The sequence below is a fragment of the Amphiura filiformis genome, chromosome 3 (assembly GCF_039555335.1).
Source record: "Amphiura filiformis chromosome 3, Afil_fr2py, whole genome shotgun sequence".
In the NCBI taxonomy this organism is placed as follows: Eukaryota; Metazoa; Echinodermata; class Ophiuroidea; order Amphilepidida; family Amphiuridae; genus Amphiura; species Amphiura filiformis.
In genome coordinates, this window is record NC_092630.1 from 72,012,525 (window position 1) to 72,029,395 (window position 16,871).

At 35.9% G+C, this 16,871-nt stretch overlaps 1 protein-coding gene across 1 annotated transcript in view; it reads left to right on the plus strand.

Moving 5' to 3' along the window:
• The window catches only part of LOC140149068 (rho guanine nucleotide exchange factor 3-like), a 29,527-nt gene extending 20,422 nt beyond the window's left edge, over positions 1–9,105 (plus strand). The window contains 3 exon segments of the mRNA XM_072171223.1: positions 690–846; positions 849–875; positions 3,546–9,105. Coding sequence (XP_072027324.1) covers positions 690–846; positions 849–875; positions 3,546–3,694 — 333 coding nt within the window. The 3' untranslated portion in view covers positions 3,695–9,105.
• The last annotated feature ends 7,766 nt before the right edge of the window (positions 9,106–16,871 follow it).

Genomic DNA, 16,871 nt, shown 5'->3' on the forward strand with positions numbered 1-16,871 from the left:
TTATAGATCTTTATTCACACTGCGCTTTTTTTAAGTCGCGATCTTTTTTATGCTTGTTTTTTTACGCGTTACGCATTAATTTTCTTGCTTGTTTTTAGATTGTTTTCTTGTGTCATTTCATATGTAATAAAGCCTGAAGAAGGTCGCCCAGTACCGAAAAATTTGCTATACAACTGTTTCCGTCGTCGTTTGTTTTATTTTATGTTATATATTTCACGGGAGTGCATCTTTAGAGATCCAGTTAAAGTATGTGTGTTTCGTCAACTTTCTGTCTACAAATAGAGAAAATATAGTATACGTTTCAGCGTGACATTTAAGTCAGATCATCTGTAAAAGAAAACAAATATACAGGTTATCATTTAGGAAGCCGATTTGATTAAAATTGAGCTTTGGTGGGTTTTTTAGATAATAAGAAAGCTGATTCTCAAGTTGTTTCTTGTGGTTCCCAGATGAACTACAAGTGGTTTTATACACTGGGATGCTGATAGCCTGACACAAGATTTGGGGATTATATCAGTAGGTGGCACCATTTATAATTAAAGTGGTGATGTGGGTTTTAAACCTAGATGGGTATTACTTTGTTAAGATTTAATGGATTTATTTATAGGATGTCAGCTCAAGATACAACATGAAATCCAAACTCAACTCTTACACAATATGTTTTTGTCTTTTCTGTTTGATTTGTACAGAAACTACATGTATTTCTTTTTGAAGACATCTTAGTGGTCACGAGAACAGCGACGAGAAACAACCGCAAATGTTACCAACTCTACCGGCAACCCATCGTGGTGGAGAACATGGAGGTGATGGATATTCCAGATGGCGAGGTCAAGTTGGGTGGATCATTCGAGGTGCTTTCACATATGGACAAACAGGTAAGATTTTAGAACATCATACTAGTAAACCGAAGGTCCTGGTGTAGTTTTTTGTTTGTGACACTTCCTGGCATTTTGGTTAACAAAACATCAACTACCTGTCAACTCTCTAAGCTTATTTGGAAAGAAGAAGAAAAAAACCAACATTTGCTATCCCCTGTGTCAAGGAACACATGAATATAATGGTTTGTAGGTTTTTCCAGGTCTGCTGATTTTAAAGCGATTACACTATACTATACATTTGTGGGGGTGTAAGTAAAATGTTATCAAGTAGCATTTATACGGCTTGTTTTAAAATGCATGCCTGGATAAGATATGTCCCTTTTAACTCTGATGTCCTAATTATTATCTCAGCCTCCATAGCTGGCCCGGGAAAAGTTCCGCTGATATCTTGCATCCAGGTAGATGTTGCTGGCCCATGCCCACGCACCTTTCAAGTCCGAGTGTGCGCTGACTCTTTTAGACAGTATACAAGTTTCCGCCCACAGATTTTAAAACTTTTGAGTGTAAAAGAGAAAGAGAGTGTGTGGGTGGGAATGGAAGAGTAGGTGGGCTTTGATGGGTGGGGGTGTTTTATGTAGGTGGTGTGGGTATGTGATGTTGTGTGTGGGATGTGATTTTGTGTAGATGTGCAACTTTTTGTTTGAACAAAAAAGAGAATGGTCAAGAGAGGATAGATAGATAGATGAAAATGAGATGCATAATACTCCCACTCAAAGTATTGTTCTATTCACAATGTGTAAAGGCTTGGCAATTGCACATTATAAATTGCTCGCTCCTCGGTATTGAGATAATTTGATTACCGTAGTATATAGGGTTTTAATGACTGTATTGGGGGTTGTTTGTTTTGCGTATATTAATGATAGATATCCTCTCAGAATGCCAATACCTAAATTGATTATTGCATTTAAGTAACAGTTTCAACTATCGCAAAATGGGCTGCATGACAGCGCGGTTATAGACCCCATTTTCTTGTAAATATATTTGCACAAAGTATTTGATGATTTTGATCATTCAATCTGTTAAGTAGTCCCCAGGGAGGGTGCTTGCCACATACAATGCTGTCAGTCTAGGGATCGGGTGTACGCTATAACTAGAAACTGTCGCATTCTCTTACGGTGGCATATTGATTAAATAACTAAGGTTTACACGCCATCATGATTTGATTACACCAAGTATGATAAACTGCATCGTTCTAAAATCAACGGAGGGGTATGTGAGAAGTCCCATTTGGTAATTTATGATACTTGCCATGAGCATGGGCATGTTTGTACTCTGAATATTTTCATCAGCAATTTCAAGTAACACAAAATTTATTCATCTTTCGTAAAGACATTGACTTATTTGTGTAAAAATTTTACTTAATGAACTGAATTTATTGCAAATCTTAAATAAATTACTACCTAGTTTGAAACCCTGACTTCAGTAAATTGTGAGGTTTTTTTTGACGTCATAAGCTACCTTTTTATGATACCCAGTCATCTTTTACAAATAGTTACATACCTTGCCATGATGTCAGCACTTCGTGTTGCGGCCGCTATTAATAAATGTTGCATAAACAATCACGGAAAGTTGTTGACCTGTACATAGAAAATGCTGCGACTTCTTGGTGGTGAACTTAAAGCAGGAGCAGTAAATAGCAATGACCGATAAAGTTTTGCACTTTTTTGTAATCTCTCATTTCTAAACCTGCAATAGAGTTCATAGCATTTTGTTATCATATTCATTTGTCTAAAGCATGGTGTGTTCAGTAGTTTAAATATTTCGATAAGACTCTGTATATCCATCAATTTGATGGAACACACACCAAAAGAGAGAGTATTATAAATATTTACCGTCCTTGTGAGTAAAGCTTTTAATTCTAGAATAGTTCTTAGTGAAGGATCTTCTTGTTCAGTTTTCTTCAAACACTTCAGTGAATTCAAGATTAATTTCCATTCTACCAGTAATTCTGATGCTATGTTTCAAGTACTTTGTTGATTGCTATAAAGTAGCCTGTGAGAAGTTCAGATAAATATCTAATAATATTATTAATGTTTTGCTGCACTTCACATTTATTTAGTAGTAAATTGACATTTACATTGGTGCAATAAAAATTGTTTTATCCAGAATATTTAAATCATTACAAAATCAAAGAGTCATTCATATAAATACTGGCAAGCATAAAATTCTTTGAATGTTAATAATTTCATTTGTATAATAAGATTTGATATCATTGATGTATCCACCGATAAGACTTTGGGGATCGGGCAATGACTTACCATTATCATGTTAACAAATTAATCAGAGTTTATGTTTAATATGATGAACGTCTCATGACCCGCTCCTCTTTTCATGGATGTGGTTATAGATTAGCAATTGGCATTTCGCTGTCAGAGTGTATTGGGATTTTATTACTCTTGCGGAGTATTACAATACGGTCAGTGTTCCGGGTCATTGACTGTCGGTTTGTTAGCTTGGACAATGTTCGCTGACCTGTACCATATATTTATTTGAATATTTGTTCTTTTTACTTTACTTGGTGAATGTGTGCTTAAGTACAAACATGCCTATTTTTACATCATTGGGTTGCAGTGATAAGGCATACACTTAGTTATATTTATGTGATGTTTAGAGTTTCTATGATAATTAACCATGTGCTCTTCTTTCTGTCTTTGTTCTCTCTTACAGTAAAACACGCATTCAGGGTCAAATCAACAGATCCCCAGCAAGAACAGAGCTATACATTCTTCACAAGTGATGAGCACGACAAAAAACAGTGGCTCCAACTCTTCAGAAGTGCAATATCCATGTCAACAATGAAGGAGAGTCGGGTATGAGACTTGTTGAGCGAACCTTCAAACTCACAAACTTTGAATTCTGAACTTTGAATCTTGTCATTGTAGAGTTCCTGTGGTGTTTGGAGTTGAACTTAACTTACCGATGCATTCATTGTCGCTGATGAATTTTACAGACCTCGAAAACCAGAGGTTCGTTTTCGCAGATGCAGCAGTTGTAACACATTGACGAATGCGAAAACATTGTTTCAGTTCTGAGGCAGTGTGCTCCGTGTTTCGGGGCATCGAGTTGAGAGTAAGACTTTTGCAAATTCAAATTGATGAATTGGACAGTCAGATTTGAATGACAGAAGAGCTCGTCGTGTGCAGAGGCTGAAAACTCTCCAACACCTTACTGTGTCTTTTATGGATGCTACTACAGGCAATCCATGCAGGTGCCTATTGTGACAAACATCGGTCACAGCAAAGTGCCCAGTGACTGTAGAAGAGACTGAGTCCAAACAATTCATATTATTATTTTGTATTGATATGACGATGTTGATAACGTATATGTACATACAAAACATTACACAACATCATCATAATTTTTACAGAGCACATTCCTAATATGTTATACAACTCCACACATTGAGAACTAAAAATAAAGATGGCTGCCAAGGAAATGTCTCAATCTGACAGCCATAGTTCATTTTTAGTCTTGTACACTTGTACATTCACAAATTATTTTCATGTACATTTCATTCAAATAACTGTAACATACATGTGTAAAGAATCAGCATGAAAACACAGATGAACATTTTCAGACACAAATGATGTAAGTATTTTTTTATTGGACACTTGGAAAGAGAACTGATGATGCTTTTTAATTTTTGTAACACATTGTTCTTTTTTTTAATCTTCATTCATTGTTGATTGCCAAGCACAAGGGTTTTTTTTTGCAAAACAAGAGTTATTTTTCTACAAAATTGGCTGAAATATATACTTGCTTATTCTATACAAAATAAATCTGTTCACATTTTACGCAAGACATAACATAACAAACAACTTCAAGGAAGACAAGTAGTTCAAATCTTAGATTTGATAATCTCTTGATTGACCAATCAGCATGATCTCAGTAGATTACAGGTATTGTGTGTTTTACCAAAGCATAAGTATCTGCCACTTTTCATGGCTGTTTCTGATATAAATTTGTTAAAAAAGCATGCTTCTGCGCATGGATTTTTTACTGCATTGTAGTCTAGCTAAAAAAAGTGTTTACTCACTTGCAGGCAATAACATCAGCAGTTTCAATGTGTATTCAGTAATTTATTCTGATGATTGCCTTTTAGGTGAGTAAATCCTTTTTTTTTTGGTTTGTGTAGATGCAAGACTGCCTAGACGTGTGCAGCTTGTATGATAAACATGAAAATTGCTCGCTCACTCTTTCTCTCTAATAGAAGACATTACAAGTTTGTCTCCAAAGACCATGAAGCTATAAGAAACAGCCTGTAAGGTATTAAACCAAAGTTTTAAAAGTGTGTTTTATGATGAATATAAGATCAAAAGATTGTACATTATATTATCTATTTTCTTTACATCTTACACACACATACTCTTATGGGCTGGTCCCAATCTTAAACATGGCTTTTATTGATTGATTGTACTATGCCATGTTGTCATCACCATGGCAACATTTCAATGAAAAAGCTTATGAACAAAAAATTTGCATTTTTTCTTGTATTCTATGTTGAGTTGCTTAAATGCCCTTGAAGTTGTACTGACTGATCCTGTGTGTTCAAACTGAACAATTGTGGGTGAAAAATTTAAGTCACAGCATCACTGGAGTTCCATGATTTGGGACTATTCTCAAAAATCAATTTGACAAATAAACTCATTGATTTTCTTCTTCACATCTGTATGCAAGATGGTGAAACTTTTCTCTTTCAATTTGGTTTGGTAGATGGATATTCTTTTCATCCTCAGTTTTTGGAATTAATGTGACTTACATTTTTCACTTTTTTTTACATGACATCTTTGCGTTGGAATTTATCAACACATTGATTGACTTAAATATTGTAAGTTATTACATGATTGCGATTCAAACCATCCATTATCCTGTGTGGCTTCAGCTTAGCAAGTTTACACAGATCAGCATAATGTGACATGATAATAGGAATGAGTCTGATGACGACAAATTACAATTTACATTTTTTTAAATTTGTGTTCATTATTCATTCACACTTTAAAATGCTAAAATATGGTCCAAATTCAATTAAAATTTAACATCTGGTTACAAAGTTACGAGTGATTCTCAAACTTTAAAAACAAATTAAAACATAAAGTGTCTGATTATTTTCTTTTATCAATAACTAGCAATCAATATTAGCGACATTAGACTCATTCCACATGCCATACATAGTCTGCTGCTTTTGCTCAGCTATAAATTACCGAAGAAAAAAGTGCATAACTATCTTGGACAGACTTGGCAAGACTATTGGCATTTTGATTATTATTAATGGTCGGTACTTGTAATGTTTTTCTTCTTTCTACTATGCCTCTGTAGTTGTGCCAATTATTTAATTAGTTTTTATGTTAAGAGTCAAAGTCCTACTTATTCTCATTATCCAGGCAAAGTACATCACCTTTATGTTATGAGTGTACTTTAGGATAGAGGTTTTGTACTTGGGGTATGAAGTTATTATACTCCGATATCAAAGGATATGTAGGACTTATGATACTTTTGGTTAAAGATTTTCAAAAAGAGTTTTTTGTTTTCTTTGACAAAGTAACATTTTTATCTTTCCCTCAATATTTGGATGTCCAATCAGGTTCAGTTCTACAATTTTGGTAAATATATTGAAATGTTTATGTTCAGTATTTATTCAGAGTATAGTATATTATATTATTGTTACATTTGACAAGGAATGAACTTTTTTTTCTTCTCTTTTTTCACATTGTGAGACCAAATTTGAACAGCTTTTTTGTTATGATTTTTTGATATGAAATATTAAATCTTTACATTATTTAATTAAACTATTTGAAATATGAACAAGTACAATACTAATTATTTAAATATTTTGCAAAAGATTAACTTAACAATTATATTTAACCCAACTCTTTTTTTCTTCACTTGTATAATCAAAGGAATGGTTCAAAGAGCTTGGTTCATTGTATTTAAGTACAAATGAAGGGTGTAATATCATACCCAATACCCATAGATATAGCATACATGAATTATGTTCTTTGAACTATGCCTCGCATTATGAGAGTGTCAAAGAAGAAGTTGGGAGTAGTAGTACTACCTTTGATTCTTTCCATATAGTCCTTATGAAATTGAAATATGGTTTTGATTTAACCGATAAAATGTTATGGCTAATTAAATGATAATTTTCCTTCCTATTTCATCGTAAACTACCCTTATTTATCTGACTGCTGTAGATTATATAGCGGATTTACTATATCATGCGCAGCTTTTTAAAAAGCATTTTGAGTTCAAGTTATCAACAAATTCAGTTTGCTTGCGACTTGTTTTGACAATCATTGATTAGAGGTACAATGTAGGTTAGGAGTAGAAATCAGCTAGAATTTTGATTCCAAAATTGAAAATTGTCATGATTTTTTTTTACAAAGAAGAATTGTTGCAATCTTGTTTTATTTTAAAAAAATTGAATATTGTCTTAATTTGGAAGAACAGAATCATTGATTTTGAAAATGGATTCAGTGTGATATTATTGATACATAACTGAGACGGCGGTTTGGTTTTTAGATTTTTGTCGGAAAATAATGTACCAAGCTTGATTTGGAGGTAATGCTCAATTTTTAATATCAGTGTGATATGCATTGATAATATTTTCCTTTTTATATTGAATTTAAACTTGAAATAAGTAATGGAGTTTATTTAACTCTGGATGGTAGGTCAGAAATGACTTGTCTTAGATTGACTCTAGACATGCTTGAGTGAAACCTTGAAAACTCTGAAAAGGGGGTAGAATTAATGTTGCCAGGCTCATTACTATCAAGCCCAATGTTAGTGTTATTGTAATCCTTATTGACCAGGATGTATTGCATCTTTGGTCATGGATTCTGCAAATGACTGTAAGTTATCTGACGACATTTTTTCGTAACTTGCAATCTTTGAGTGGTGTGCATATTGTGTGTGTTCATCATTTTGAATTAGCACAATATTGAAATTTTATATTGATTTTGAATATTTTGGTTTCTATTTTATCACCATCAAGGAAGAAATATGGAGATTGTATTTGGAAGAAACATGTTGGCCGTAAAGCTGAAGAATTATATTCCACCTTCCTTCAAAGAATGCAAGTTAATGGAAAAATCTGATTGCTTTTGTGATAGATTTTAGGGTTTCGTACCCAAGCAGTACTGATTAGAGTTAGTAGACAACGAACCTAAATTGAACTTGGAAAAACAAAGTTTCTTCAAATTTGATGCTAGGGAGAAATTGTATTTTGAACAGAACTGTTATTATAATTAAATGTCCTTGTTTTGTACAAATATTGTAAAACCATTTTTTAAAGAAATTATGGAAAATGTTTTCACTGATCACATGACCAGTGTTTAAAAATGTTTATGAAGATATTTGCCTTACTCAAGTTATTGCATATTTTTATGTAAGTTCATTCTAGGTCATTCTATCATAATGATATTATTATGTTTATAACATTGATTGAGAGAAATAATGATAATCATAATCTCAGTTTTTTATTTTGATCTTTATTCTGTAATATCAAGCTTTGACCTATTAATAACTGGCCGTCAAATGGCTTCTAATTTACTCAGATTAATTATCATTCAACATAATTAGTTTGAACAATAAATAAGTTTAATACAAATTTGTAATAAAGGTATACAAGACAGGCTCCATGTTGATACTGGATTTATATTTATAAAACAACACGGATTGGAGCCAGGCTAACATTTAGTTTGTCAAGGAATTTTCTTGCCATTTTGAAAGAATTAACAAAAAAGGGGTTAATTTTTGTGATTTTACAAGAGTGAATACATCCCAAACCAAAGACCAGCTTTGAGACTTGATAGTGATTTTTAGCGTAATCAGTCAAGTAACCAAACAAGTACCAGTCAAGTACTCAAGCTTGATTCACATTTCAGTAATTGTTCAAAAAAGAAGTAATCAATCAGTGTTATTAATTGGGTAAAACATGTAATTAATTGTTACCGATCACTCTGTATCAGTGCAGCAGAAACAAGCTTAAACTGATTTATTCAATGATGTTATAAGTCTTGTTTTCAAAGCATACATTGATGGAATTGGTGAAATTGGTATCATAAGTGATACAATACTCAAGCACCAGTTTGATTCATCAATTGTTTTGAGGACAAGACAGAATAAAAGTGTCTGACAATGTCAACACTTTATTATTGTTACTTACTTAATATGTCATACACATTAAAATGGAAAAAAAATAAAAAAGTAAAACTGCATCAAGACAGAATATTATGTGTTTATGTGCATCATTTCTATAAGCAACCTTTATTTTCTACAAGTAATAATATTATTTGTGTCTATAATCAGTTGATAATATCTAGATATAAATTTAGTGGACCCCATGATAGGCCCAGGATAAAATCTAGACAGTATATATATAAGTCATGTGGACCCCACTATGGCCCAAGATACAATCTATTAGGTCCTTTATAAGCCCATGATACAATCTAGCACACCCACGCTGCAAGTCAGGCACACAATCTGGATAAACAGTGGACTTCAATTATAAGCCCAGGATTCAATCTTGCGAGTGGAACCATTTTAAAGCCCTCTTTATAACAGTAGCACAAAATCTGGACAAAGCAAAATGCTGAACATCGAGTGGGCTCGTTATTTCAAAGTCCATGATAAATGTGTTTGGACAGGGTGATAAAAGGCACCCCTGAGTGGGGGTGGGGTCTCCCTGGTTGACGGTATACGGGGATGTGCCACAGGTTTGGGGAACCTTTCAGCGATTTTATTATATTGATGGGTGGGGTTATCGATGGGTGGGTTTTCAGTGCCCTTAAAAGCGCCCAATTGGGGCAAATGTGCGTACTTTTTGGTGAAAAATTTGTATGTTGAACGGTTACAAAAACAGCAAAAAGTAGCGAACGTCAGCATCCGAAAGTCTGCGTGGCACATTCTTGTACCAACATTTTCTAAGCTCCCCCCCCCTCCACCAGTGCCCCTTTACAATGTTTGATTATCAAATAGACCCATTTTAAAGCCAGAAACAAATTTTGGACAATCAAATATAGGTCTACCCTACCATGGACTATCAATTGGACCGGTCAGTCCCAAGAATGTGACCCGGCAAACGCAAAACGTTTAAATTTCGGGTTATATAGAGGTCATAGTAACGTTATAATGTTCAAATTTTTATGCACAACATATATAAAAACACGTTTTGCCAAAAACCAAAAAACGTGTTTGTGTTTGCTGGGGAGATGGATAAAAAAAAAGGGGAAAGTCGCGTTAACTACACATAGGGATGAAATCAAAAGTCGACCGGCGGTTGCGCCCGGTTCCGTCCTGTTTCCATTGTTTAGAACAATAGAAACAGGACGGAGCCGGCGATCAACCGCCGTTCGAGTTTTGATTGTATCCCTTTATGTAATCAAGGTGATGGCCGGGAGCTGTAACCCGAGTGAATCTTGCACGGAGGGGCGGGAACAAATGGTGGTCGAAATCTCGATATACAAACTCATTTGGTGGGAAGTAGGGGGTCGAGGAACGTGTTTTGCTAGTCGGGGCCGGGGACTCGTGCCCTCCATTGCTAGTTAGGCCTATGCCACTGAAGGAAGAGGGAAAGACTACGAAGAAGAATGAGGAGGAAGGCACAGAAGAAAGTGTAAACGAACAAAAACACGAAGAAGGAGCAAAAGAAGGTGAAAACGATGACGAAGACGCAGATGATGACGAAGGTGAAGAGTAAGCAGCAGAGATGCCAATCTTCCGATTTAAATCAGAATTCCGATTTTTGTATTTTTCCAAAAAAATCAGATTTTTCTAAAAAAAAATAAAAAATTTTTTTTTTTTTTTTTTAATTTTCAAAAAATATTTTTGTCCAAAAAAGCAAGTTATAGGCCCTAAATTACTTGTTATTCAAGGTTGGAAACCATAGAAATACTGCTACTTCAAACAAAAAAAATTGCCAATTTCATTTTACAAAGTTGGATAAAGTTGTACATTTTGATTACTTTTGCTTCTGTTGAACAGTCAGGAACACATTGAATTAGTATACATTGCTAGCTGTTCAGTAGAAGTAAAAGTAATTAAAATGTACAACTTTATCCAACTTTGTAAACAGAAATTGGCATTTTTAAGCAGCAATATTTCTATGGTTTCAACATTAAATAAAAAGTAATTTAGGGCATATAACTTGCTTTTTTGGCCAAAAATATTTTTTGAAAATTTAACAAAAAAATAGGGGTGGGGGTCAAAAATTTGATGAATCATCGTTTTTATATTACGCATTATATATATCCATTTCAGCCATGTAGGCCATGTTATTAGGCCAAAAAATACTTTGGAAAATGTCTATCATGTACAAAAGTATAGGAAACTGAACATTTAAAACCACTTTTTTTGGGATGAAGGAAGCATTTTTTCAAAAAGTCTAAAACTGGTTTTATGTTTAAAATGGCCTTTTAAGGTGCTAATTCTGCTAAAATTGCCTGTGCTTAGGTACCTAATTTGCATATTTTATGGTATAATTTTGAGAAAACAAGCCTTAAAGAATATTACATGTATAATAGATAGTCTTCAATACTGTTAATCTAGGCTTGTTTTCTCAAAATAACCTTATTTTTTAATCCATTTCAATGTCATTTTACCCTCAGAAATGGTGTCTCCTGCAGTGTAAAATGTGTAGAAACCCTCTGGCTTTGGGGGCTTCGCCCCTCAACTTCCTGAGGGGCTTTGCCCCTGGACCCCTGGGGGCCCTTAAGCGGCCCCTGGACCCCCCCGGCCGTGGGGGCGAGACTTCAGTCCTTCGCTCCCTCCGTTCGCAAATTTCAGATTTTTTTCATAACCCATTGGCATCTCTGAAGCAGTATTTGGCTTAAAAGTAAAATGACAGTGGTATACCGACCTGGTATATTGTATACCAACCATGATCATGATAGTAGCTTACCGACTCAATTGTTAAATCAGTAAAGAAAGTGACAAATTCTCGTGTCCTTGGGGGCTTCAATTGGCCTGTCATTTCGCAAATTTTCGGCATTTTCAAACTAAAATTTTACACAAAATAGTCCACCAAATGGCTTCAATTAGGTCTCCATTTTGCAAAAGTTTCTCACTTTTCAGACACCCCCTGCGTCGCGCAACACGATGGCCGCTTCGCGCCCATTTTTACATTTTATAACATTTTATAATTTTTTCTCAAATTGCGCCCCCCCCCCCCCCTCCTCACCCTCTGACTGTTCTAGATCCGCCACTGTGTGCCATGTTGGGCCTTAAATGCCAAAAAAAAAATCAGGTTTGAAAAAAAGTCAACCAAATTGTACAGTGTGGCTTTAACCTGTGGTTTTGAACTGCGCCTGGACAAAAAGACAAAAGAACAGTCGTTTACACTGCACACCCCTAGAAGCTAAAAAGGAAATATAAGAAGGCAGATTTAGATAGGCCTAAATAAAATTTACCTTACCTTGTCAATTATTATATCTGTGCAGTGCTCCAATTTACTCGGTAAACCCGCGTGAAATGGGGGCGTTGTAACAGTTGGATAGATGGACTCAACGAAGTGTTGGGGTAAAAATAATTTAGTACCGCTATTTCGAGGACTTATGTGGCCTTGCCGCTCAGGCCCACCGTCCACGGACTAATGATCATTCAGGTCCTCGGTGTACAAAGGTCCTCGATGTGTTGGTGCGTTATCACGTGTAAGTCCTCGGAAGTAATAGTAAGGTAAAACCCACGCAAATCTAATAACTTGTGAATAGTACCTTGTGAATCTGATGGCTTAAGGAGCTTTACCGGTTAGCAACTATTTTAAACTGTTGCGATTTGGTGGTTCACAGCATCTTGCGAATAGTAGTGGGCTTAAGCAAAAATTGCATTGATCATTTCATAGCAAGTGTGTAGAAGAATTCAAATATCATACTTTTGTAGGTCCTGTAGTTCTTGAGTTATGTTGTAAAGAGGGCTGAAAACCGGGGGGGGGGCACTCCAACTTTGGAGGTGACGCGTATGTAGGGCTGTTAAGACCCCTTTTTCAGCATCGCTGTCACCCAAAGACCTCATATTGTTTTACAAACACATTCTCTGTCACCCGAAGACCCCATATTATTTTTCCATTTGATCTGTCACCCAAAGACCCTTACAATTTCAATTTGAACAGCAACCTTCCGATCACTTACTTATTTTGAAAAAAAAAATGAGGCCATTTAGAACTAGAAATTCGATTTTCGAGGTTTCTGTGACGCTGTTTCGGCTCTCACCCAAAGATTCCATTTAAAGAAAAGGTCATGTTCTCACCCAAGGACCCATATTTTTTACATTTGCTCTCACCGAATGCCAAAATCATGCTCTCACCCAATGACCCCATATTGTTTACATTTTGCTCTCACCGAATGCCCCTTAGTGCGAAAGTGCCAGCCCTACACCTATATCCATTTCATGTTGAAGTGCCCCCCGGGGCTGAAACAACAACACTTTTGTAAAACGTACATAACTCATTAACAACAATAAATCAAGCAAGGTTTCAAAGTATATGATTTGTAGAATGAACTTGTGCAAAACATACAAGTTATTTTTCAATAATAAATTGATAATAATATTGATAAAATAATTGAAGAGGTTTGTTACACAAAAGCCCTTACCATGCTTACATCCACTTTTTGACTTTTTGAGAAAAACAGCTGTTTTTAAATTGTAAAATTTGATTCAATTTGGGATTGGATTGCAAAATCAAACCGGGTGCCCCCCCTAATATGAAAACACACGCTACGCCACTGGTTCGGATAAAGTATTGATGAATAGAAAAATAATAGGTTTGGTACAATGTTCAAGCCTTAATCTTATTATTTCTTTTATATCGTGCCTTTTGTGGATGTTTTAGGCTTTTGCAACAGAATAAATTTATACCCCTTTTCTAGAAACAACCCTTGCAATCAAATTTGAGCCAATTTGTTAGCACTGCTATATGTAACTTGACTAAGGCCATTGCAAGTAAAGAATAACATGTATACCGTCCGGACTCATGGAAAAGTTTCTAAAACGATTCTCTCGATTCTACGCACATTTTCCACCTCGATACACCTGAGCACACATTTTCGTCCAAGAGCTCTCAAGCAAGCAGTGAATTGTCTCCACGCAGTCTTTGATTACACTACACGGTTGAGTGCATAGCATCGTTAGAGCTGTGGGGCTTCTAGCTGGAAATTGGTCATCTGTGATTTTTTTTGTCGAAACCTCAAGTGTTCCCTTCATCCAATCAGTATTTTTTATATATCAAACGAAAGCTAACACTCCCCCCTTAAAGCATATAAGGTCAACAGATAACACAATTCATTATGTTATAGCAAGGCGAATGTGGTAAATCTGTTGAAAACTACCTATCCAAGCACATTTTTGACCAAAATTTAGGTTTTTAAAGTCAAAACCTCAAGTGTTCCTTACAATATATTTTTGAAATTTTATGTCATTAAATGAACGAGCACACTAAGTTATATTGTCCATATACCAGGCCTTGCCGTCTAGATTTTAAAGGCGAGTGGTCAATCACTCACTAGCATAGTGCCAGGCCTTGCCGTCTAGATTTTAAAGGCGAGTGGTCAATCACTCGCTAGCATGGTGCTACTGCTAGGCGAGTGGTCAAATCACTCTCTAGTGATTCGTACCAATATGAAACACTTACGCACTATTGACACACTCTCGCACACACCTTTCGCAAGATGCTGTGAAGCAATTCGCAACAGTTTAAAATAGTTGCTAACCTTATCCATCAGGTTCATAAGTTACTATTCACCGTGATTGTTAGATTTGCGTGGGTAATACCTTACTATTACTTCCGAAGCTTTCCGAGGACTTTAAAAACATGATATCGCACCAACTCAGCGAGGACCATTAGTGCACACCGAGGACCTGAATGATAAATTAGTCCCACGCGGCGGCCACAAGTCCTCGAAAATGCGGTACTAAAATTTTTATCCGAACACTTTGTCGAGTTCATTTATCTAACTTTTATAACGCAGAGGGATGCCCGCGCTTCACGCGGGTTCACCGAGTAAATGGGAGCACTGAACAGGTAGAATAATTGACAAGGTAAGGTGATTTTATTTGTCTGAATCTGCCTTCTTATATTTCTTTTTTAGCTTCTAGGGTGTAAACCGGGGGTGTAAACGACTTTTACCTTTATCGCGCAGTTCAAAACCACAGGTTACCGTTAAAGCCACTGTGCAATCTTTTAAAAAGAATTTGGTGGATTTTTATTTTTTTCAAACCTGATTCTTTGGCATGGCAGTTATCCGTAAGTTTGGAAATTGTGCAATCAATGTGGCGCGTCATTTTTACACGACTTGTATTGGGGAATATACGTCCCATCCCACACATGAGGAGTCAAGCCTGTTGAGCGCCATCATTCACTAGTCTTGTGTACTTGCACCTATCTTTAGCACAAGAAAAGAACGATGGCGTAAACAGTTTTGATCCAGAGTGCACACGATGGTGGCCGACGTCATTTTAATGCGGCAGCAGCCAATATTGTAAGCAAAACAGACAATATGACGGCAACACTGCCTGGACTTAAGACGCTATATTTTCCCCCGAACCGAGGTGCGTTTTTAGCTCTATTAGTAGCCCCGTTACAAAAAAACAAGTACACAATATATCCCAGTGTAATAGGCCTATACATTTTCACATGAAAATTAAGTGGATTTCAATGTGAAAAGTTGACTACGCCTGGGATTGAACCGCGTGCTTCTGAGGCGAGCCTGCCGAGACGTGACCAGTACACCACGTATACACATTGTACACGAGTACACGTGAATTTTTTTATATTAGTTTATACGCGTATATCATAACATAGTGCGTTATTCATACAAAAAAAATCAAAAAACAGTAGGCCTACTTACAATGAGGTTCACTGTCGCCGAACCTCAACGGATTTAGACAGTTGCTTGAACATGTTTTCATACACTTTTGAAATAATTTTTATTTGAGACATTTTCGTGTTTGACGTTACCCTTGACTGCTCATATCCATGAGTACCAGACTTGAGTCCTGTTTATCAGGGACAGTCTGTGTAGCTCAGTGGTTAGAGCGCTCGCCCGACAAGCGAGAGGTCTGGGGTTCAAGTCCCCGCACAGGCAGGTATGTCCGGAGTTTTTTCTCTGGTATATCTGCCTATGCATGTTATGTTTCCATTTGTAAATTCATGTTTAAATGTGCTAGTGTGCGATGCGTAATTCTTCTTTCCCCTGTACATTGACGATCAGTCAATCTTGCCCCCAAGACTCTCCGGAATGTGATTACAGACATCATCCATTCGATAGGGTGAATCATGAGGTTTAATGTGTCTTTTGTCGCAAATGTCATGTAGCTGAGCCAGCTTGTCAGTGGCGGAGCCCCTTACTTTACTGAGCGGCGTATAATCTAGATGCTCAATACCACTCACATGTAAAATACAATTTACAGGTGGACGTTTCTGCAGTCTGACTCGGTACCTTTATCACCCTTGCGTTTTGGCATGATTATCCACCACTTCACTATAACTATGCTACGATTTTTAGTTCACTAACACCAGTTCTAGCTAATAATAAGTTAAGTCATGCACCTAGAAGAAAAAATAGTAAATAAATCAATAACATCAAAATATCCTTCTCAATGTACCAAAAAGAGCTCCTATTAGATACAGACGAGTATGCCTTGAAGATACTATTTTTAGTAATATTTTGCATTTTAATGTATCCAACATGTTTAAATCATGAAAATAACCCTTTTAATTGATTGCTCATGTCCACATTATCCCGAAAAATGGGGTCATTTGTCTTCATATGATGTCTAGTTCACAAGTTATGCCAATTTAATTGAATTTTGTCGGAATCCAAGATGGCCGCCAAATGAACACCATGGGACATAATATTTTGCATTTTAATGTGTCCAACATGTTTAAATCATGAAAATAACCCTTTTAATTGATTGCTCATGTCCACATTATCCCGAAAAATGGGGTCATTTGTCTTCCTATGATGTCTAGTTCACAAGTTATGTCAATTTAATTGAATTTTG